At 38.3% G+C, this 25208-nt stretch overlaps 1 protein-coding gene across 5 annotated transcripts in view; it reads right to left on the bottom strand.

Moving 5' to 3' along the window:
- Positions 1–25208, bottom strand: part of ARB2A (ARB2 cotranscriptional regulator A) — a 289998-nt gene that overhangs the window by 226781 nt on the left and 38009 nt on the right. For 4 of the 5 annotated variants that reach the window (XM_063129606.1, XM_063129611.1, XM_063129609.1 and 1 more), the window contains one exon: positions 12781–12972. The exons of the other annotated variant lie outside the window; for it this stretch is intronic. In XM_063129606.1, the coding sequence (XP_062985676.1) occupies positions 12781–12972 (192 nt within the window). The remainder of the gene's footprint in view (positions 1–12780; positions 12973–25208) is intronic. 5 annotated transcript variants of the gene reach the window in all.

Genomic DNA, 25208 nt, shown 5'->3' with positions numbered 1-25208 from the left:
ACACAGTCACATTTGACTTCAAAAGAAGAAACTTTTCTAAAATGACAGAACTGGTGAAAAGAGAGTTGAAAGGGGGAATCAAGAGGGTTAAATCCTTGGAAAGTACATGGAGCTTATTCAAAAACATAATACTAGAAGCTCAACTAAAATGTATTCCACAGGTTAGGAATGGTATCATCAAGTCCAAGAAATCACCAGCACGGTTAACAAGCAGTGTCAAGGAAACTATTGTGGAAAAGTGGGCTTCCTTCAGAAAATGGAAATCTTGTCAAAGCAAAGAAAATAAAAGGGAGCATAAGCTTGCACAAAGGTGATGCAAGCAAACAATAAGAGATGCAAAAAAAATTTTTGAAGAGGATATTGCTAATAATATCAAGGCCAACAATACAGAATTCTTTAAATATATCAGAAGCAGGAAACCAGCTAGGGAAGCAGTTGAACCGTTGGATGACAACAGAGTTAAGGGAGTACTAAAGATGGGCAGGGAGATTGCAGAGAAGCTGAATTAATTCTTGCATTGGTGTTCACTGTAAAAGATACAGGACATTTGCCTGTGCCTGAACTGATGCTTTCAGGAAGGGAGTGTAAGGAACTGAGGAAAACAGTGGTGACAAAAGATGAAGTTCTCAACCTTACTGACAAACTGAAAGCAAATAAATCACCAGGCCAAGATGGTATCCATCCTAGCGTTCTCAAAGAACTCAAATTTGAAATTGCGGACCTTCACACCAAAATATGCAACATGTCCCTAAACTCAGCAATCTGTACCAGATGACTGGAAGATGGACAATGTAACACTAATTTTTAAAAAGAGATCCAGGGGGATCCATGAAATTATGGGCTGGTTAGTTTGACATCTGTTCCAGGTAAATTGGTTGAAAACATTATTAAAGACAAAATTAGTAAGCATATAGAAGGGCATGTCCTGCAAAGGCAAGTCCTGTCTCACTAATTTTCTAGAATTCTTTGAGAGTGTCAACAAACATGCAGACAGGGGTAATCTGGTGGACATTGTTTACTTGGAGTTCCAAAAGGCTTTTGAGAAAGTCCATCACCAAAGAGCCCTGAACAAACTTAGCAGTCATGGAATAAGAGGAGAGGTCCACTTATGGATAACTGCTTAAAGAACAGAAAGCAGAGAGTAGGAATAAATTATCAATTCTCCCAATGGAGGGAAGTAAATAGTGGGGTCCCACAGGGATCGGTATTGGGACCAATTCTTTTCAACTTATTCATAAATGATCTGGAATTAGGAGTGAGCAGTGAAGTGGCCAAGTTTTCTGACGACACTGAATTATTTAAGGTGATTAAAACAAAAAGTGATTATGAAGAGCACCAGAGGAATCTCTCCAAGCTGGGAGAGTGGCATCCAAATGGCAGATGCGGTTCAATGTAAGCAGGTGATGCACATTGAGGGGGGACGACAACCCAACTTCAAGTATAACCTGATAGGATCTGAGCTGGTGGTTATCAAACAAGAGAGAGATCTTGAGATTGTGGTGGGAAGGTTACATCAACTGGGATTGTTTAGCTTGGAAAAAGGGAGAGTGAGGGGAGACATGATAGAGGTGTACAAAATTATGCATGGTGTGAAGAATGTGGATAGGGACATTTTTCTCCCTCTCTCAAAATATAGAAACTGATTTGGGTGGGTTGGGGTTCCCCAGGACAAATAAAAGGAAGTACTTCTTCACACAGCGCATAGTTAAATTATGGAATTCACGAACGTAAGATATAGTGATGGCCACCAATTTGGATGGCTTTAAAAGGGGGTTGGATAAATTCCTGGAGGAGAAGGCTATCAATGGCTACTAGCCCTGATAGTGATGTTCTACCTCCAATATCCAAGGCAGCAAGCCTGTGTGCACCAGTTGCAGGGGAACTTGGGTTGGAGTGTGCTGTTGCACCGTGTCCTGCTTTGTTGGTCCCTGGTCGACAGCTGGTTGGCCACTGTGTGAACAAAGTGCTGGACAAGATGGACCCTCGCTCTGATGCAGCATGGCACTTCTTATGTTCTTATGTTCATGCATGTTACTGACTACTGATGTTGCCAAAGTTCGTAATTACCTGGTTTAGAATTCAAATCTCCTCAGTTTGTAACTTTTTGCTATATTGTGAGCCAAACAACAAAATTATGTGAATGCATTGACAGCATTCAACAGGTGTCTGAATTCAGCTGTCTTCTACATGAATGCACAAAAGCACTTTAACAAAACACTCTTTATTCTTGGTGAAATACAAAACCTACTGAAAGTCAACACACACAAACAAAACAAATATGTGAGCGTGAGCCTCTGTAGATGATTTTGCAATACCTTTCTCTAAAGCAGGGATGATGAACCTTGTTTGGCCTAGTGTTCAAATTCCGATTTTGGAAGGAACTTGGGGGCTGCATTCCAGCAGTGGTCTGGCCTAAGGGCATGGGACAGGGACAACAACAGAGAAAGCAAAGTGGGCATGGCCACATGTAATTCTTACTAATTCTCACCAAGCATATAAAACACAGCTCAATTATATGCACGTCTACTCCACAGCAAGCCCCACACAACAGGTTTAATGCATGCAAATAACAAGTCAATTCTGTACCAACAGTTTTCATACCTACAAAGGACAACTCAAATGCCTTTGAATACCCTCATACTGTATCTATGATCCAACTCAGACACCCAATTTTAGAGCCTTCAGTAGTTCACTGTGATGCCTTTAACAATCATTTCACAGATAAAATTTCTCGGATAAGAGTCAACTCTGGCCTTAGCTAGACCTACCTTTTACCATGCAATGGAGGAGTGAAGATCTTGTGTTGTGATTAACACGAGATCCCTCCTCCGTTTGCACGTAAGGCGCGACGTCCTCAGGAAGAGAGGCGTCGCACCTGCTTTTTTAAAAAGAAAATCTTAAAGCGACGGCAGAACACAAACGCTCATGCACTGAAGGTAAGTGTTTTTTTTAATTTAATTTGGTTTCCTCTAACCCCGATGGGCGCAGCACTCCTGAGGAGCGCTGCACCCTGTGCGCATCGCGTGGAGCGGGGTCAAGCCGCGGGGATATAGCCTGGTCTAGCTAAGGCCTTAGACACAATCATTACAGCAGAAGCTGACAATGGAGCGTCCGACAACTCTGCGAGTAGGATTACACTGGATCAGTTTCAGTTGGTGAGTACCAAAAATGTGGACAAGCTGCTTAGAGAAGTGAGGGCAACTTTCCCTCTCGACCCCTGTCTTTCTTGGCTGCTCACCCAGGAAGGAGATGCTGTTTGACCATCATGTTGAAAAGAAGCAGTGGTACAGCCCTCCCTGGACCCCCTGACCTTAATAATTACAGACCAGTATCAAATCTTCCATGTCTCCAGCATTATTAGAAACACTTATAATAGCTGAACTGACACGTTGATCTACGACTCATATATGTAAGTATTTAATAGCAGCAACTAAATATGATACCCATAGTTTAAAACTAGATCGGAATAGAGATTTGGAGTGCCCTATCTTGACTAACCAATGGACGGTTATTCTAGCATCTGTATCTTAAGCTTCTATAGATCTCAGATTACATCTTATTCAGCCAAAAAATAAAATAAAAAATGTTTCTGGTCTACTGGACTCCACAATGCCTTTTCAATAAGGGTTGGTCTAAGTTGCATAATTGTTGGAGATGTAATGCGTCTACTGTTTCTTTAACTCATATGTTTTTCCAATGCCCTGTAGTTGCCCCTTTTGAGGAGCAGGTTATAATAAGTATGAACTTTGTACTGAAACAATCTATAATATGGAATAATGTGCATCTCCTCCTAAATTACCTACTGACTTCTTGGAAGTTAACACATGGTCAGTGCAGATGGATCTTCAGGGCCCTTACAACAGCCAAAAAACTTATACTGTCATACTGGAAGGACAAATTCACACCTCCCATAATGCAATGGATCGAAGACCTAATAACGTTATCAACTTTTGAACGAGGCAGGGAGAGTGGCTACAAGAAAAAGTTACTTTTCAGTGGTTGCATCCTGTTTGTTGAATGTTCTTCCCAGAAAGGTTTGCCTGGCACCTATGCTATGGTCTTTTCAGCACCAGGTAAAGACCTTTTAGTTTGCTCAGGCATTTTAATAACTGTTTTAGTGCTTTGACTACTGTATTCTGCTGCTGGTTTTAATTTGGTTTTATGTTTTGGACAATTATAATAGGGATTATTTTCTTCATTTGTACAAAATTTGCCCATTGCACTATAGCCATTATCAGTATGAAATATTCTACTCTAGGATATTAGAATTTCATCAGTTTTTCTTTTAACAAGAGCGCCTGTAGCCATATACACAGAGTCAAGGGACATTAAGTTTTGATATATTTTTTAATCTAACTAATGTTAAAATATCACAATTTTCACTTAAGTGTAAGAATGTGGCCTGACATATTGATTAGGTTCAGACGATACGATAATCAATGGTGGTTTAATCACCAGACAACTATAGGCAACAACAACAAAAAAATTTACAAACGGTAAAGTTTCTGCAACCTTCCCTCAACCTTGTGCCCACTGGATGTTTAGGACTATAGTTACCAATGATACCCAATCTGACTGGGGCAGCGGGGAGATGAAGTCCAAAACATGTAGAGGGCACCATGATGGAGAGGGCTGTAACATAGACTTAAATATTGATAATGGTCTTGCTAAGTCACTGCAGTTGGAATGTATATAATGATATAATAAGAGACCATGTCTTATAACTCTATATTTGAGACAATGATTTGTCACTAATCATGCTTTCAAGTTGTTAAGGATTCATAACACTTTCAACATTTTTATACAGTTGTTATGATAAGATTTTATGCAAGATATGAAGGCCTGGAAATACCCAGAAAAAAATTGGGGTGTGGGTAAAATTCATGGCGGGGGGTAGTTTTTTCTCCAAATTTTCAAAAAAAAAAAAAAAAAAACACCCTGTGGGGGAGGAACTTAACTTTTTCTAGTTTTTTCACTATTTTTCTGGTCTTTTTGCAAGCCGTCAGATTGCTAGCTTTTATTATTGGGGCTTTGGGTTACATTCAGTCACAGTTAAGTTTCATTAATTATATATTTACTCTCAATTACCTGTCTTTTCAAATAATAAATTTTAAAGCAGAAATTTTGCTTTTCTGTATCAAATGGATCCTTAAACAACCCTTTTTTCATATAAGAAACACATAGAAATTTGCATTGTATGGGGTGGAATTAATTCATGCGGGAAAACGGTTTCCCCCCAAAAAAATCCAAGTCTTTTTCCAGGTTTTCACATCTCTAGTTTTTACTATTGGGCTTTGGATTACATACAATCACAGTTAAGGTTCCTTAATTATATATTTCCTCTCCATTTCCTGTCCTTTCAAATAATAAATTTTAAAGCAGAAACGATGCTTTACTGTAATAAATGTGTCTTAAAAATGTATTTTTTCATATAAGACACACATAGAAAATTGCACTAGAAGGGTGATAATGAAAAAGCAACACCATTTATTAATTTTGTATAAGTTATCCTCAACCCTGGAGATTCCTTGGAGAGGAAGAACATGTCTGAATTTCACTATACAGTGCCACAGGCAGAAAGTGAGAGAAACTAAACAAGCACATCCTGAAGGGAGAAAAAACGCCTGCAGCTGCAAATGACCTACTACATACCTCACTGGAAATGTTTTGATGTTATAATTTGTTAATTTCAAGAAAAAGACAATTATCAACAACTACATTTTGCTTTCACAGAGCTATTTAACTTTATAAAGTTTTTGATCAAAACTGACATATTACTGTTCAAAGGAATAACATATTTTGAGAAGATTGATACTACATAATTTTGAATGAGAATCCTTATGCAAAATTTATTTCCTGATTATTTATAGTGGCAGATTTGCAACAGAACTTAAGAATACTTGAATTTATATACCTGAACTAATATTCTGCTCTGCTGCATAGCAGGTAAAATAATGTTATTTGGCCATAAATTTAATGCTCTGAATTAAACACTTATCTCCCTGCTGAATTGCAAGATCTTTTAAATAATGACTCATATTTTTAAAAATCAACACTGCCTTGGCAGCTGGACAGAATGTTAAGCATGTTATATGTCCTGTTAGGATTGGCACTTAATGAATTTTTAAGAAATACTTGATCAATTAGTCAGTTTAAAAACAATAATAAAACAAAAAAAGTATTACAAAATTATCGTTTACTAGAATATTCTGGAATCCAGTTAAGCCCAGCTCAGCACTAGAAGTTTTATAAAGCACTTTGCCAGATCGCATAAAGGAGGAATAGGGCACAGTATGGAAGAAAACAGCATGAGTTGGTTGTGATCTTAACCAAGACAGCAGAAGTGTGTGAAGTAATAATAATCTTAAGTGTGTGTTTGTGGAAAGGGCTGTGATGTGTGTGAGAGAGTGGATGGATGAGTGTGCAGTGTGTGTGCTTGTATACACACACACACACACACACACACACACACATACATGCCATCCATCCAGTTGCACACACACTTGGCCACCTTGAACATGAGACTTCCATGCCAGATATCTCTTCTCTTCAGCAAATGCAATGGACTCATGAGTCATTGTAGTCCTAACTTCTGGGCACTTGTGAGTTATGTAGAGTTGTCACTTCTTTTTGAGAAAACTTCTAGACCCAAGGGCTAAGCAACCTTTAGCATATGCCAAGGCATCTAGGCTGAGTGCCTCTTAGAATATTCCCATTTTCTTTGGGAAGGAAATGTTTTCTTACATACCTGAAAGCTGGTGAATCTGTTGTTATCCACTTCACCCTCAGCTGGCTAGCTTAAGTAGACCCACAGTCGATGAAACACTGAGAAATGCTGAGATGGGTAAGCAATAATTCTACTGAAGAGATGTTTGAGCTCTATTCTGGGCTTTCCAGCTCATTCACACAACACCTGGGAGTCTTCAACCAAGATGCTCTCAGACTTCATCAAATACACTCACCAGGTTTGCCATGATGAGAATGGTGCTGCCTTATGGCAAACATCACAAACTTCCAGCTTTCCTTCCAACTTAGAAACCACAGGGTTGGGCAAGATTTTCTGAGCAGTTGCTTGGCAATCCCTGCCACATCGCAGCTCCAAAGTTGAGAGAAAGCTGGTGGTTGTTTGGCATTTGTATAGTAGAAGTCTAAGCCATGCAGGGCACGCTCCAAAGCAGGAAAGATGGATGGGGTGAAACAGATATTGCTGTCTGAAACTACCCCATATACCTTTTGGAAGTAGTGCCCAACTGCAAACTCTTCCACTGACACACCCCAGGGGTCTTCGCACAAGAAAAAAAACTTGTTACGCTTGCCATGTATTTTATACTTCAAATGTAGCTGCCAATGCTATGTAAAATTCTGTCTAGTTAGGAACTCCAGACCTGTGATATGTAAGGACAGTTTATATTCATTTGTTGTATGCTTTCTCCTGAATCCTGTGTTCTTTTTATTTCATAGCTTGATGTGTAATTAAGCAAATGTACAGCTGGGGAAGACAACCATTTAGTGTTCGTTATTCCCTTTTTAAAATGAGTTATTGTTCTTACTGTTAGGATTATAGTATTTGGTATTTACTAATCGTATGTTTCTTTGTGTGCTTTTTGACAAAAAATAAATGAACAAATTAATGAATAAAAAACATACACATTGCAAATGGTTTTAAAACGCCCCTGAATCAAAAAGGTCCAGTGAGAGTGCAGACCGACTGTATGGTTTTTGATAATCTAATCATACTTCAGTGCAAAATACATTTCTTCACTTTTACACTTTAAAAAAATATGTAAGGAACACATCTTTTAAAATCAAAAATTAATAGACATTTCTGGATATTAAAAGTATAATCCAGTCCATTAGCGGGCTCGATGCCTGTATGCAAAACATGAACATGGGGCTCAATATAGTATATGTAGACAGCACACTGACAAATTTACATGGATAGGAGGTTTGTTTGCATCTCTGGTATCCTAATCTAGTCTTCTAGATTAGTGTGCAGTAAGTGTGAGTTTAAAATGTATATAAAATAAAACTCAACTATTTATGAACTGTTTGAAAGCACCAAAGAGGAGTGGGAGAAACAATCAATGCTGCATTTATGAAATATTTAGCTTACACATCTGCTAAAGCCATGTTGGGTTACTATCCCAAACCATAGCAGTGATTTCAGTTTTCTTTACATTTTCTTAAAGTGCAAATATTAAATAAATAATTAATGACAAACAGGATTCTTTCATACTAAACCAATTCATACATTATTTATCAATATTTAGTATTTTCTACACACTGTTTGGAGGCATTTTAATTATCTTATGGATTTGAAAAGCTTCATACCATATGCAGAAGTAAATGGAAAGCTCCAAGTTTAAACAAGTAACTAGACCTTTCAAAAATTAATTATTAAGAAATAAAATATGAATGTAGCTTTAAATTAATGTTTCCTATAAATGGTTAACCCGCCTCATATTTACCTTGACTCTGAGTCCTACAGTCTTTAAATGCTACAGATTGCATTTAATCTTTGTCAGTACATTAAATATATACAAATTTAACATTTGTACAATGTAGTTGGAAAAATCAATTTGTATCTATTCTATATAGAGAATGAGAGAGAATGAATATTCTATATATTTATTTATCTAAATTCCATGCTGCCCTATATGCAGGAAGAAGAAAGGGGCAGGTTTATTGACCATAGGAAGAACCATGATATGTTATAGTTATTTTACTATTATGAATCAAAGTATTTTCACACAACTAAAACACAGTTTTCTATAATTTAAAAAAGCAGTAAAGCAGATTAATTCTTAAGAGCTACATTGAATTTAAACTAAAGTTTGAAGTTTAAGAAACAAAAGACTGGATAAATAAATCTCTATTTACCCTATAATCTTCTCATTTTTAACCAAGGCTACTCAAGAATCTTCAACTAATTATTATGTTTTATTGACGGCATCTTTCCCTGGGGAGGTTATTTAAAAAGTTTAACCCCTGAGCAAGTCATGGCTTCTCCTGCCTTTGAAAGTGTCAAGTGCATTGATTATAACTGCAGGAAGTGTTACCTTCTACCCAGAGATTCTCACCCTGCACAATCTTAAACACTGTCTCCCTCCCAAAACGGCTTTGATTCAGCAATTCAGGCCTCTTAAAGGCAGAAGCACCACAGAAAAGGGATCAGCAGTTAAAACGAAATACAAAGGTGGGGGAGGGGCACAGATCTTGGATATAGTAGCACAAAGCTGGAAAGAAAAGCAGATTTGAAAAAGACATCAGAGTGACTAAAAAAGAACAATATGACAGAAATTAAACAAGATTTTTATGCTTGCCTTCTATGCATTTACACTCATCTCAACCTCTATTGAAATTCCGATCATACCCAAACCCCAAGGCTTTCGACATACTTTCATAAATCCACACCTCCTTTCTCTCTTGTCTAATCTCCAGAGTCACTGTAAGGTATCCCACAAGTTAAAAGTGGAAAAATACAGAATTCTAATATCAATATGAACAAACAGAAAAGAACACCACATCCTTAAAATGAAATACAGAGACATGAAACACAAAATATAGAAACACGAAACTAGTAAATATTGGCTAGGTACCTTTTACCAGTGCCTAGATAGTAAAAGTTTATACGCTTTGAAAAATGCACCTTTAAATTAACACATATATCCAGGCAGACTTAAATAGGTCCATATAAAAGTATTTGCAAAATAATGCAAGGGCTTATATTCTGTCTTAACAATGATACACACAAAAATCGTCGTATGTTTAATTTACTCTGTAATCTTAAAGATTTGAAACTTTAGAACACTTAGAATTCAAGAACAAACAGCTACTACAGTGATGCTTATACACATCTGCACATGAATCACAGAAACAGTGCTTAAACTTCCACAAAGTAATTGGATTTTCAGAACTGCAAGTGGGTTTATTCCAATTCAGTCATGACAGGGCCAGAAGGTAATGATACATCTGCCATGATGCAACAAGCAGACCTGTCTTCTGTCAAGAGTTGAAATCATAAAGGAATAAGCTGTCGTTAACAACCTCTCTCCAAACACTAGAGCTGTCATCTCATTGTTTTCCTTTGCTGGCATGGGGGCTAGTGTGGGCTTATATGGTCTGTCAATATAATATTACTCCAAGCATTTAATCTTCCCTCTCATTTTTCATTGAGCAATCTTTTTATTGTGTTTACACAAATTTATGACTAATTACCTACTTATAACCAGTGTATAAAAAATTCTGTATAATACTCATTTGGATAGTAATCCATTTTATCCAAATTTAGCAGTCACTACAACATATTACTAATAAATATAATTTACAGCAACAAATACTTTGAAAAAAATTGAAACAGAATATATATTTCATACTCTGAATATTTGATAGTATTTACCCAGAATTTGTATGTATATGTTTAGGATACGGAAGCACTTTTATAACATCCAGTATCTTATTATATACATTTACAGAATGATTACCATCACTAAATTAATCATATAAAATATAATAAACTAACTCAAAGCAATAATGTAAAAGAGCTTGAAAACATGCAGTATTGTTCACTACAAACTATATTATATGGATGGACATTGAATAAATATGCATTAGAATCATGCCAAGCAAGATTCTTCTTCATACAAACAATGACTGCAAGGAGGAGGAGGAGGAGAGCTAGAACAGTGGCAAGCCCCTTCCTTGATTCCTGATCTCTACATATTCAGTGGATTTTCTGCAAATACACACCAGCTCCATACAGAAGATCCAATGAATGTATGAAAGCCAGGGGAGGGCCCAGTTACCACAATCTCATTCCCCTACTCTGATATCTTCATTCATAGCAGTCATCTGTACAGGAAGTGAATCAGTCTTCACACACACACACACACCCCAATGTGACAGTGCCGACCATCTGTTTGGCAGTGCTCTGCACAGTCTCACTCTAGCAAAGAGCACTGCACAAAGCCCACCCCAGCATACCAAATGTGGGTTTTCTCTCGTGAAGCACCTTCAAATGCATACAGATCATCCTTGCAGATCAAGGTGAAGTGTACAAAAATAACAAAGAGAATTAAATGCCAGCAAGAATCCTGCTAGTTTCATTTTTTTATTAGCACAACTAAAACCAAGTTCATGAAAAATAATTGTGTTCGTTGACATACTCCAACCATCTTCCTGTTCTAACAGTTCCAGAAGGGGAATCTCCAAGTTGCTCCCCACACCCACTATAGCTCCTCCATTTATTTTAATGCAGCAGTCGGGAATTTATGCATGTATCTCAAATGCAGACATGCTTTTTCTATTGAGGTTTTCCCCATATACTCATAAAATGTATGAGAAAATGGGAAATTACACCAAACTATGCAATGACAAACCATGCTTTGCATTCAGACAGCAATCCAGAATCAGAAATCATGTTTAAACTAGGTTTGCACTGAACTGGCAAATGATAGTTACAGCCGTTACTCTGCCTCTAGAGGCCACTGCACTAGAGACTTAAGAGTTGAGCAGATGGAAAAAGAAAGTAGAGAAGCAGCTCTAGAACACATTTTGCTATATATATGGAAGTTTAAACCACAGTTGAAGGTTTAAATTATGGTTTCTGAAAACTATTGTTTGGCCTGTCTGTCTGAACTGAACAATTCACACAATGAATCAGCATTTTCTAATTTACATGGCCGAAAGCATGGATGTAAACTATGAGGTTGGAAGATCTGAAAGAAGTTTTTTTTTTAATGGATGTATCCACAGTGGATAATCCAGATTCCTCTAAAAACTGGAATTACAACACAGATTGAATTACAATACAGATCGAATAGTTCTTCCAAACTTTTACATTTCAGTACGACACAAAGATTCCATTTCTATTTGGATAAAATAGAGAAATGATTATGTCAATTTGCTTTTTTCTGCATTAATGATGATTTTTTTTATAGAAATCAGAAGTTTATTTTTAAAAACTGAAATTGACAGAAATATCAAACCCTTCCTTTGAAGCTTATTAAAACAGTTTAGTTTCAACTCATAATATCATTTCCCCCCAATAATTACTTTAACATAATTAAGAAAAAATGTTGCCTACACTTTATTTCTTTTTCTGTGGTTTCAGACATTCTAATAATAAGCTTTATTATGTAATAGTATAGGCTGGAAATGTAACTTTTATAAAAAAAGATATGTTTTTCTCATGGTTTATCAGGAATCTCACAACGAGAGATATCAGAAAGCCCTAAAATCAGGACATTCTCAATTAACCATGAGACTATTCTTCTGCAGCAATGTAAGAGCTTTGTAACACAGCACTGTGAAATACTGAAGTGCATGTTTTGTGTTAAGCATCTGACTTAGCCCAACTGATTTTAATAGATCCACTTCTATGATTCATAAAACATACTTAAAAGCATTTCTTTTTGAAAGGGTGGGAGCTCAAGTACCTTCTAGGATCAACTTCCTGTAATAATAGGCAGAATAATTTGTGCTTGAAATACAGATAAGGAAAACCTTTAAGCTGATGAAATGAAATTTAAGAAAAAACATCAGTTGATTTATCTGCTCTACAGACCACATGTCTGTTCCTGTAACAGTCTTCAATATAAGTAAACAACAACTGTTTTCCTGAAACAAAATAATTATTTTACAGGAGTTTTGAAGAAAAAAAAACCTAGCAGGTAGACATACATGTCTGATATAAATTAAGAAAATTAGATGTCACGTAATTATGGATAATTACCAGTACAGTACAAACAAATACTTCAAAAGGCCTCATAACTCACTTACCTCAATAGCTCTTTTAATATATGGAATTTGAGTGCCACTGTCCAGATCTTCATTTATAATAAGCCTTCTTGCCCACTGTCCTGCTCTAACAACACCACTACCATGAATTAGAACCATTAGTTTTTCAGGATTTGTCATTGCATCCTCACTCATAAAGATAAAACTCCTGGGTTCACTCTCCACCGCATCTACCTAAAATTAAAACAAATTGAATATTTATTGAAAGTACAGAATTAGACAGGTTATATCAATAAGACAATCTGATGACTGCAACTAGAATCATGGAATAGTAGAGTTGGAAGAGGCCTATAAGGCCATCAAGTCCAACTCCCTGCTCAATACAGGAATCCACCTTACAGCATACCTGACAGGTAGTTGTCCAGCTGCCTCTTGAAGGCCTCTAGTTTGGGAGAGCCCACAACCTCCCTATGTAACTGGTTCCATTGTTGTACTGCTCTAACAGTCAGGAAGTTTTTCCTGATGTCCAGCTGGAATCTGGCTTCCTGTAACTTGAGCCCGTTATTCTGTGTCCTGCAGTCTGGGGGGATCGAGAAGAAATCCTGGCCCTCCTTTGTGTGACAACCTTTCAAGTATGATTAGTTAGGCCTGGAGTCTGAAAAATAAAGTGCCTGCTAATACAACTTTATAAAATTTCTAACATAGTGTCCTCAGCAATCATTGCTGGCAAGTGGCAATCCACTCAACAAAGCTGTGAATGACCACTGGCAAAGGAAACCTTACATTTTTAAATCATCACTCCCAAAAGGTATTACCCTGTTGTTCATCAATGGAACCCAGAGTTGTATTTTTAATCTCCCGACAACCTATGAGGTAGGCTAGACTGAGAAAATATTACTAAAAGCTATTTTGTGCTCCGATTTATAAATTCAAAATGCCAAGGAGTATCCACAAATACACAGCTCCACCAGCAGTGCAGAACAATATAGCTGCCTCAAACATAAAGGGCCACACCTGCTGATTTACACTGTCCACATCTGTCAATAATCCATCCATATTGTAACATGACATAACTGCATCATATAATCTATTTGATATACAATATGTCTGCCCATCTATTTGCATCACAATATGCTCTATCAAAGAATTGTTCTTCAAGACAATCCAGAAACTTCAGTTGTCCAGAATGTAACTGCCAGAATTCTGGCATGGACTAGATCAGTGCACTTTACTCATGATACCCTAACTGCTTATTAATTCATTTTCAGACTCAATTCAAGGTGCTGGCTTTAGCCTTTCAAACCCTAAATGACAAAGGGACAAGATGCTTTCTCCGCTGTGGCACCCCGGTTGTGGAATGAGCTCCCCAGAGAGGTCCGCCTGGCTCCTACACTGTACTCGTTTCGTCACCAGCTGAAGACCTTTTTATTCAATCAGTATTTTAACACTTAATTTTAACTTAAATTTAATTATACTGTTTTAACTCTGTATTTTAACCTTATATCAATTTTGCTGCGTGGTTTTATCCTGGTTGTGCTTTTTATATTGTATTTTGTATTTGTATTTTTATCTTGTTGGTTGTTTTATGATGGTTTTAATTTTTGTGAACCGCCCAGAGAGCTTCGGCTATTGGGCGGTATAAAAATGTAATAAATAAATAAATAAATAAATAAAATGCTTTCAGATCCTCTTCCTCCCATATGAACTCTCCTGGAAACTGTTTTACTCCGGAGACTGACCTCCACTCTCCCTTGTCTGAAATACAAGAGGACCTTCCCAAATTGTGGAACAGCTTGCCTAGGGAGCTGCACTTGGCCCCTGAACTGTTATTGAATGTGCTCTTTTTATAAACATGTGATAAAAAATCCCACATTCTTAAAGATATGCATTTACTAAATCAAAGTATCTTTAGACACTGGTCATAGAGCGTCTATGACTAAGAGGAAACTCCATGCAAGAACACACACACACACTTTAGAGAAAGCATGAATTTAAACTGCACCAGTTGATTTGGGGTAATGGACTTGGTAGAACAACTGCAATTGAAACATAAATACAATAGCAATGATGAACCTGGAAGCCTTTAATGCGAATTGAAAACCTAAGCCTTATGGATGGTCCATGACACAGTGTCACCCTATGCATCAAGACAACTTCTCTAACCAAATACAAGTTAAAAATTAGAGCCAAATTACCTACACACACACACTCAAAAAGGGATAGAGTGGGTAAAGAATACGTTGAACATGCTGAAGGACCTCCAAGAAATTTATATCTTTCCTTGGATCTGAATGACCCATTCATGAAGACAAGATACTGGAGAACATTGAAACTCCTAAGTTGAAGTAGCACAGGAAAAATGTGCCCCTTTTAAAGATAAGACTGGTGTCTTTATGAGAGGCACAGACCTGCCTGGCCAAGATATAGTTAGCCTGGTGGATAAAAGCTGTGATCTCTTACCAATATGGGGTCTCTTTGGTATGCTCTGAAACTGAATGACTTGCTAACACCACATTTAGGAAGGTAGCAAAGACTATTTTATTCCAGCAAGCAGTTCTATTGCCTTGGTTTGTTTGATGTTCTGCTGCTTTTAACTGTTTATTGACAGTTTGTATTTATGATAAGGGGTTGTATCTAACTGTGTCTGTCAACAAGTGACTATCCTCCGGTGGAATGAACACTGCCACAAAACAGATTCTCCCTTTCTGCAGCCCCTCTGTTCACCCTCCAAATCTGCTCCAGAGGGATGGGACCCCCTCCAGGGCACATTTTCAGGACTGTAGGGGAGGACAGGAAGGGAAAGTCACATTGTGCAAGCAGAGATCTGTTCAGATGATGTCATCCTTTTTATTTTCCATTTATAGTTTCATTGTGAGACTCAAGTACAGTTTGGCATAGGAAGACAAGTCAGACATTTAAATAAATAAGCAAACTGGCTATGGGCAGGTAGCAACAACTGTCAATAAGATAGCAACGCTGTCAAGGGAATTTGCACAACGGGATAGTGGAGGATGGGGGTATGCTCACCCTAAGGCAATAGTCCCTAACCAGCCTTCCTAGGGGCAAAAGTGCCTGATGAGTATTAATGGCTGACCTTTGTTTCACCACCACCAGATATCCTAAAGCATATCAGACTATGCTTATTTACTGCATTCGCAAGTAAGTCCCTATAAATATGCAACCTCTTGTTTTGGTAAGGGTTTTCACATGCAGCTAGAAGAAAATAAACTTCCTTTCTATGTTCTGCAAAGAATTACCCCTCCTCTTGTGTGCTCCAAATTAATCCACTTTTTCAAATGCCTCAGATAAGCCTCATCCAAACACTTTTCACTTCCCTCCTAATCTATTCTCACTTTCCCCCCATGATACTTCTAACCACCAATTTTACAGTAGTTTTTAAGAAAGTTCTAAAAGGGGTAGGGATAGTTTGCATAAAGCTTAATAACTCAGTCTTCAAAACTTTACACTTACTTTGGAGTAAGCCTAATTGAACTCTATGATAGGGTGACCAACTGTCAGGATTTCCCCGGATTTGTCCTGGTTTTTGTTCTTTCCATGGTGTCAGGGGGGATTTTCTATAATTTTCAATAATGTCCTGGAATGACACACCTTCCTCTTTAAGGCTGCCATTAGCATGGCAGGAGGGAATGACATGCTTTCTTGAGGCACATCATTCCCCCACCCTGAGCTCCAATTGAGGTCTTAAAGGGGAAAGTGGGTCATTCGTGGACATTATAGAAAAGGCCTCAATTGGAGTGGATGGTGGTGGTGCAGAATGAAATCCTTTCCCCTCCTCCACTCCAATCGGGTTCTTTAAGGTGGCGGGGGAATAACGTACTTTCTGCAGGACTCAGAAAGCTGCTTCCCCCCCCACACACACTAGGTGTCCTCCTTTTTGGTTTCCGAAATATGGTCACCCTACTCTATGAGGCTTACTTCTGAATAGATGTGTAAAGAACTGCTCTGTTAATAATAATTATTTTACACCGGTAGCAGAATCAGGAAATAAAAATTACATCTAGAAGTGTTACGATAGACAAAAAACAAAGAGAAAACACCAAGCTATGCACAAAGAGGCAGAAAGTAAATAACTTCCATGCATAAGAAAAAAGACTGGTTATGAACGATAACCTGATCTTTTGCAAGACAGTTGAGATTACTTTATTAGATGTAACAGCTCAACCCTATACATGTTTACTCAGAAGTTGTGTTCACTGGGGCTTACACTCAGGAAAATATGCATAGGATTACAGATCTCTTACAATATATAATTGTCTTAATTTTTATTTAGTCCTAGATGTTTCAAATACATTTTACATGCAAAATTATCTAAGACAATCCAAGCTAATGTTTCCTTCCTATAAGGCAACTTTTAAAGTATTGATTTGAAGTGGGAAATCAGCAGGGAAGTTCAATAACTCCTTTCCAATCCACGTTATTTGCATAATACACAAATTACACAGCTGATTTGGGGAACCAAACTAATCCCAGTCTATTTAGAAATATAGTCTGAATCATTATATCACCTTGCATTTCAGTTGTTACAATCCAAATGCTCTGCTAAATATGGGGAAAACTGAAATCAAATTGAACATATCCAATGTAACAATATTACTTTTTCTTCTATCTTCAATTTAAACAGTAGCAAACACATACTTCTTGTGCAAGAATGGAACTCAGAACAGAATAGAACTATAGCTATGACTTTTATTCCAGTTGATTTAGAACTAAGCATACATTTTGGGATTTGTCCTTGTGTAGAGATTCTTAGCATATACATGTAAGTGACAAATACAAACCAATTCTAGCATAAACACCAGTGCTGAGACAAGTTTAATACTACTCTAGATAATACCTTACAGTGCTTATGCTGATCTTGGTAATTAGGTGTTTCCAAAAGACTGCACTCACTACAGAGAAAATCCTGCCCATAGTACTGCAACATTTTCACTGGCAGGATTCAGAATTCCACCAGATCTCAAGGGAGAAGTGCCTACTTATGAGGAAAGGCCTTCCTGCACGTATGTGGGTGTGATGTTCAGCTGCCTTATATGCCATTATATTTGCAAAGTTATTGTTTATATGCATGTTTGAATATAGGCCTTTAAAAGGTTTTAAAATGCATACAGTTCCAGGAAGTAAGTAGGCCTAAATATACTATGTTTACAGGTCTGGACCGTATATAGGGTAGAAGAAGGGAAGAGTGAATGACTGAGTGCTGACTGGATGGTGGTGGGGGAGTGTCTGGATTGGCTGGCTGTGTGAGAGTGGGAGGAGCTGGACAGCTATGCAGATATGTATAGTATTGGCTGACGGGAGCAAACAGAAGTATAGGATTACATGAGAGGAGCGTGTGATTATAGGGTAGAAGTGATTGAATACACACAGAGAGACTGGATTAGGTTAAGAAGGATTTACGTGTGGTGACTTTGGGAGTATAGATTATTGGGAAGGAGAAAAAGATCAGTTCAATTTAACATTTTTGAAACTATTTAAGAGTGAACTTGCTGCAACCAATGGGCATTGTGCCTTGTAACCAAGATCCATTAGAACCTGAAGAAACTGTTAAAATGATTTACATGCAAATACTTCTTGTTAATAAATTTCATTAATTTCAACAGCTGGTGTGGTCTTTGGCGAAGTGCCTGAAGTGGGTACTATTAATAGTGGCAGCAGAAGGGAGAATTGAGGGCTAGGTTGCTGGGCTGTGGTGCCTAATAGAGCAAAGGTGAGACAGGGCCAGAGGCAGTGGGCCAAAACCTTCATAGAAAGTAACTCCAGCGGTGGGACCTAAGAGTTAAATACCACTTATTAGGAGGATCATAGAATCATAGAATTGCAGAGTTGGAAGGGACCTACAAGGCCATCGAGTCCAACCCCCTGCTCAATGCAGGAATCCACCCTAAAGCATCCCTGACAGATGGTTGTCCAGCTGCCTCTTGAAGGCCTCTAGTGTGGGAGAGCCCACAACCTCCCTAGGTAACTGATTCCATTGTCGTACTGCTCTAACAGTCAGGAAGTTTTTCCTGATGTCCAGCTGGAATCTGGCTTCCTTTAACTTGAGCCCGTTATTCTGTGTCCTGCACTCTGGGAGGAGCGAGAAGAGATCCTGGCCCTCTTCTGTGTGACAACCTTTTAAGTATTTGAAGAGTGCTATCATGTCTCCCCTCAATCTTCTCTTCTCCAGGCTAAACATGTCCAGTTGTTTCAGTCTCTCTTCATAGGGCTTTGTTTCCAGACCCCTAATCATCCTAATTGCCCTTCTCTGAACACACTCCAGCTTGTCTGCGTCCTAAACAAATGCTGAGATGTAGAACTCGGCATTTATCCCTATTAAATTTCATTCTGTTGTTTTCAGCCCAGCACTCCAGCCTATCAAGATCACTTTGAAGTTTGTTTCTGTCTTCCAGGGTATTAGCTATCCCACCCAATTTTGTGTCATCTGCAAATTTGATAAGCGTTCCCTGCACCTCCTCGTCCAAATCATTAATAAAAATGTTGAAGAGCAGTGGGCCCAGGACTGAGCCCTGCAGTACCCCACTCGTTGCCTCTCCCCAGTTTGAGAAGGTTCTATTGATAAGTACTCTTTGAGTCCGATTCTGTAGCCAACTGTGAATCCACCTAATCGTTGTTCCATCTAGCACACTTTTAGCTAGTTTGATAATCAGAATGTCATGTGGTACTTTGTCAAAAGCTTTGCTGAAGTCAAGATATATGGCGTCCACAGCATTCCCACAGTCCACAAGGGAGGTTATCCTATCAAAAAATGAGATCAAATTAGTCTGACAGGATTTGTTCCTGACAAATCCATGTTGACTTCTAGTAATCACTGCATTGATTTCAAGGTGTTTGCAGATTGTCTTCTTTATAATCTGCTCCAGAATTTTCCTAGGGATGGATGTCAGACTGACTGGTCTGTAGTTCCCAGGTTCCTCCTTTTTGCCCTTTTTGAAGATAGGGACAATGTTAGCCCTCCTCCAGTCGTCTGCCACCTCACCCGTCTTCCATGATTTTGCAAAGATAACCTAATAGACAAAGGTTCTGAGAGTTCTTCCGCTAGCTCCTTCATTACTCAAGGATTCAGTTCATCGGGCCTTCAAGATTTAAACTCATTCAAGGAAATTAGGTGTTCTTTGACCATGTGTTTATCAATCTCAAACTGCAATCCTGCCCCCTCAACTTCTGCTCCACTTTTTCCAGGGGGGTCATAGACCCACTTTTAGAAGAAGACTGCGGCAAAGAAGGAATTGAGCTCTTCAACCTTTTCTTTGCCATCGATTTGCCATCCTCATTAAGCAGTTGAACCACCATTTCTTTCCTCTGTCTTTTACTACTCACGTATCTGAAGAAAGCCTTTTTATTGCGTTTAACATCCCTCGCTAATCTCAGCTCATTCTCAGCTTTAGCCTTCCTGATGCCATTTAGGCACTTCTGTGCCACCTGTCTGTACTCTTCTTTTGTAGCCTGGCCTTCCTTCCAATTCCTATATGTATCCTTTTTTGTTTTCAGGTCATCTCTAAGCTTTTTGTGGAGCCACATTGGTTTCCTCTTTGTCTTCTATTTTTTCTCCTTGTTGGAATTGTTTGTAATTGTGCCTTTAAAATTTCCTTTTTTAAATACTCCCACCCATCCTGCACTCCTTTTCTCATTAGGCTCACTTGCCACGGGACCTTACTTATTATAGTTCTGAGTTTATTAAAATCACCTTTCCTAAAATCCAGAGTACATGTATGGCTACACTCAGCTTTTGTCTCCTTTATAACAAGTATGACGTGGTTACTTTCCCCCAGAGTTCCCGTAACTGCCACTTTATCCACTAAGTCATCCCTATTGGTCAATATCAAGTCAAGGATTGCCGATCTTCTAGTTCCTTCCTCCACTTTCTGTAGGAGAAAGTTATCACCCATACATGTCAGGAATTTCTTGGAAGGGAATTTTTTGGCAGTATTTGTCTCCCAACAGATATCAGGGTAATCAAAGTCCTACATCACACTTCCTTGAAACACTGGCAATTTGTTTCTCAAAAGTTTTGTCCTCAAAAGACAGTTGATGTCATTTGAAGGGGGACTGAATAAAATCCAGTGTGTATCACAGGTGTCCCTGAGAAAGAGTGGAGCCTGACAGTGGGACCTAAGCCATGACCAGAAAATTGTCATGGTTTATCTAGACTCCACTTAGAGCCAATTTTAATATTTTTGGTCCTATGCAAGATATTTAGTCCACATATCTAAAAGATGAACTAGCCAACAGATGTTTACAAAGCAGGTTTGGAAACAATCTTAACTTCTTAATTACATTTGGAAACATTTCTTCAGGCCAATTTGTCTTCAAACTGCTGTAATGCATTAAATGAAGCTTTCACCAAAGGATACACATAGAAAGGTCACACTAGTGGCTAAATCACACTTTATTGACAAGTGATCTTAGTTTACCATTTATTCCCCATCATGTTGAGTTTGTACAAAGCAATTTGTATCTTAAAAATCTACTGTTTAGATTGGCTCATATTTCTTTCAAACGATCATTACATAAAATTTATTGAAGTCCATATTTTTATTTTTATTTTTAACACCCATGTTGTTACTGTTTATACAAAATCCAAACTTACAGTATTTGTTTTTAACGAAGAACTATTAAATCATCCTAATGCACACTGACATTTTACTGAAGAGAACAATGCTTGAGTACATTTCTCCTTCCCATTATAATATTTTTATTTTTATTTTTATTTATTTAATATACATTACACATCCAACAAGGCAACAGAACCAACCAACTTTTCTTCAGGAAAGAAGTTTCACAACACAGGTCCCACTCAGAAGTCCCTGTTTTTTGTCCCTACCAAAATAATTTCTGCCAAAGGCATGGTTCAGAGCAAGGCATCCTATGAAGCTCTTACTACTTGGTCACACTGGAGATACTCCTAAAGAAGTAATCTGGGCCGAGGCCATTTACAGCTTTAAAAAATTAAAGCCAGCACTTTGAATAATTCCTGAAAAATTGTAAGCCAGTTAAGTTCTTCCAGCGCCAACATCATATACTCCTGATGACTTATTCCTATTACCAAGGGTGTTACTGAATTTTGAACAAACTGATATTTCCAAGCACTCTTCAAAGGCAGCTCCACATATCCACAGTAGCAAGACCACTTTTTCCCCCTAAGAACAGTCACAGTAAGTGATCTGACCTTAATTGGTAAAAGGGATTCCAAGCTCTTGTTACTCCTGACTGCACACCTGTTCTTTAAATTGGAGAGCAATCCTATCTAGACTACAGAAACCATCAACTCCCAGATCATTTGAAGCATCTACTATTAATATTTTAATCTTGATTTTGAATCTCCTTTTATTGCTAACATAAGGTAATTTAAGCTTTAAAAAGGGAATAAACAAATACATTTAATAAATAAACAAGTTTCTCTATAAATAAATAAGTCGCCATCATCTAGTTCATCCCTGAATTCAAGAAACCGTATAATATACATTGTTTATATACCAATATTTCAGTTTTCTTGACATGCAAATGTAATGCATATATTACAATATACTCAAACATTTAACAGGAGGAATGCTATTCTGTTGATTCTGTTGGACTTCTCAGTGCCTTTTGATACCATTGACGATATTCTTCTGGATAGGCTGTCTGGGTTGGTTGTTGCAGTACTATGCTGCAGTGGTTCTGCTTCTACTTGGATAGCCAATTCCAGAAGGTGCTGCTAGGGGGATTATTGCTCTGTCCCTTGGCAGGTATGTCATGGGGGTGCCATAAGGCTCTATTTTATCCCCCATGCTGTTTGACATCTATGTAAAAGCACTATTGGAGGTTATCTGGGGATGTGAACTAAGGTGTCACCCATATGCAAATGACAACCAGCTCTTATCTCTCCTTTTAATCAAATCCAGGTGTTCTGAACCAGTGGGTGTTCTGAATCAGTACTTGGTGTGGAAATGGACTAGATGAGGGAAAATAAACTGAGGGCATGTCTACTGTAACCCCATTTTTCAGGGTCGTCCCTGGATCATCCCTGTATGTCCAAATGACACACAGGGGATCCTGGGGGAAGGCAAGGATGCCCCCTGCATTTTCACGGGATAACTGGTTGCCCAGTTATCTCAATTTTTGCCGCGGTCCCAGGACCATCCCAAGGACCGTAGCTCGTGTGCTCTGTGCTCCCAGGGCCTGAAAAGGGCAAAGAGCCACACAGAGTGGCTCCATGCCCATGGGGGTGGGGTGGGCCCAGCAATTTCACCATTTCTCCGTGCCCATGGTGTGTGAGTGTGTTTAGGCGTGGGGTGTGTTTTTTTACCTTTGTTTTTCACCACGCATGGGGCTGCTCTTAAAAAAAAAAAAAAAAAGGCAGCCGCGACATCCCTTCTTACTTCCAGGATGTTGAGTGGCAGTCAAGACGCTGGGGGAGATCACGGAAGCAGGTAAGTCCGTGATCCTCCCCCCTCCCTCCCTCTACACCCCTAAGGTGTAGACATGCCCTGAGACTCCATCTAAGATGGAGGTACTGTAAGTGGGTAGTTCTTCTGCCCAGGTGAGTGATATTCAACCTATTCTGGAGGGGGGGAGGTCACAGTTTTATATTTTGGGTGTGCTCTTGGATCCAGCACTGTCATTGGAAGTACACTTCATTGACACAGAGCATTTTTACCAGCTTAGGATAATATACCAACTACAACCCTATCTGGATAGAGATAGCCTAGCTACAGTTATCTATGCTCTGGTTATTTCATGTTTGGATTACTGCAATGTGTTATATGCGGGGCTGCCTTTGAAAATGGTCCAGAAACTTCAGCTGGTCCAGAATAGGCCAGCGAGATTCTTAAAGGGACTGATCAATTCATTTCTGGGCCCAATTCAAAGAGTTGGCATTAACCTACAAAGCCTTCAACAGCTTGGTGCCAAGTTACCTGAAAGATTGACTCCTTGCATATATATCTGCCTGGACCCCAAGATCATCATCAAAGGCCTTATTTGGGTGTCCCTGCTGGACAGGTAGATATGAAGGAGAGAGCCTTTTCAGTAGTGTTGACCTGGTTGTGGAATGCACTCCCCAGAGGGGCTCACCTAGCACCTACACTTTCAGCGCCAAGTAAAGACCTTTTATATTTTCTCAGGCCTTTTAGTCCTTTAGTGTGTGTGTGTGTGTTTTAAAAAATGCATTAATGCGTTTTTAGTATGGCTGGTGGCTTTTATCTTGGTTCTTACTTTGAGTTCATTCTATTTTAAATTTATTGTTTTTATCTTGTTTTACCATGTTATTGTATTTTATAACTTTAGGTTTGCCTAGACAATTTCAGTTGATGAAATGAAATAAACAAATAAATAAAATTACAAATGTGCTTTTAGTCTGAAAGTTGTTCACACTACTCTTTTTACAGATTCAGGTGTCAGCCCTCTGAAACAGAGAGCCGTGACATTCTGGAAGTTACCCTGCAAAAAAACTAACACTCAATAAAACAACCTTGCCTCATTCCCCAGTCCTTGCCTCATTGTTCACTCATATTAATCATCATGGGAAAATCCCACAGAGATGGGGGGTAAGCATAGTTGTCCCTATTCATAAAAAAAAAGGTTCCAAGGCTGACCCAAAGAATTTTAGACCGATCAGTCTATTGAGTATTGTATCAAAATTATACTCAAAGTAAACCAACACTGGTTTATAAATTCCAAGTTAGGAAACATTTTTAATTCCAATGCTGTTGTTGTCAAACTGATACTAAAATATTTGAAAGGATCTAAAGAACCGCCTAACTAGTGCTATGTCATATGATGAACTTGGACTTCTGAATTTTGTTTCTTAAAGAATGGCCCCATGCCTGATCAACATTGAATATTGTTTTTGGATCTCAGAAACTTTTCAGAAAGCAGGTTGTGATTATTGCATGTGGATTTGTTGTTAAAGTTTGACTTCCCACAGGGCACACAGAACACTTTGTGCATGCCTAAAGAAACACTTGGTTTCTTTAGTTATTAATTTTAGTTTCAACCCTTACATCGCTGAAGTTCTTAGGTATTATCTTGGTTTTTAGAATGTTTGCTGCTGTTGCTATTTTAACTGTTTTTATTACCATAGCAGTCTTTATTATGTGAGTTTTACTGTTATACCCGCCTTGGGATGGCTTCTGTCCTGAAAGGCAGCCAAGAAATATTTTAATCAAACAAATAAATAAAAATAATTATGTAAGCATACTATTCAAAAGCATGACTTCTTCCCTAGGATTGGTAGAAATGAGGGTTAAGCTCTGCAGCATGCATATCCCATGCTAGGTACTCTATCTGGTACAACCACCAAAGAAAAATGTTTCTTATACCAAAAAGCTCCTGAAGATCTGCACAATTGTTCAAACAGCTCCCAAAGCTGCACCATCATTTTTTTTAAATATTTACTACAGTTACTTATTGCTTTTTATAAAAGGTTGCATGTAGACGAGAGATAAGCAGAAAGGAGATCTGGATCTATT

This window comes from Elgaria multicarinata, chromosome 6, assembly GCF_023053635.1.
Source record: "Elgaria multicarinata webbii isolate HBS135686 ecotype San Diego chromosome 6, rElgMul1.1.pri, whole genome shotgun sequence".
Lineage (NCBI taxonomy): Eukaryota > Metazoa > Chordata > Lepidosauria > Squamata > Anguidae > Elgaria > Elgaria multicarinata.
This window is presented reverse-complemented; position numbering and strand designations above follow the sequence as displayed.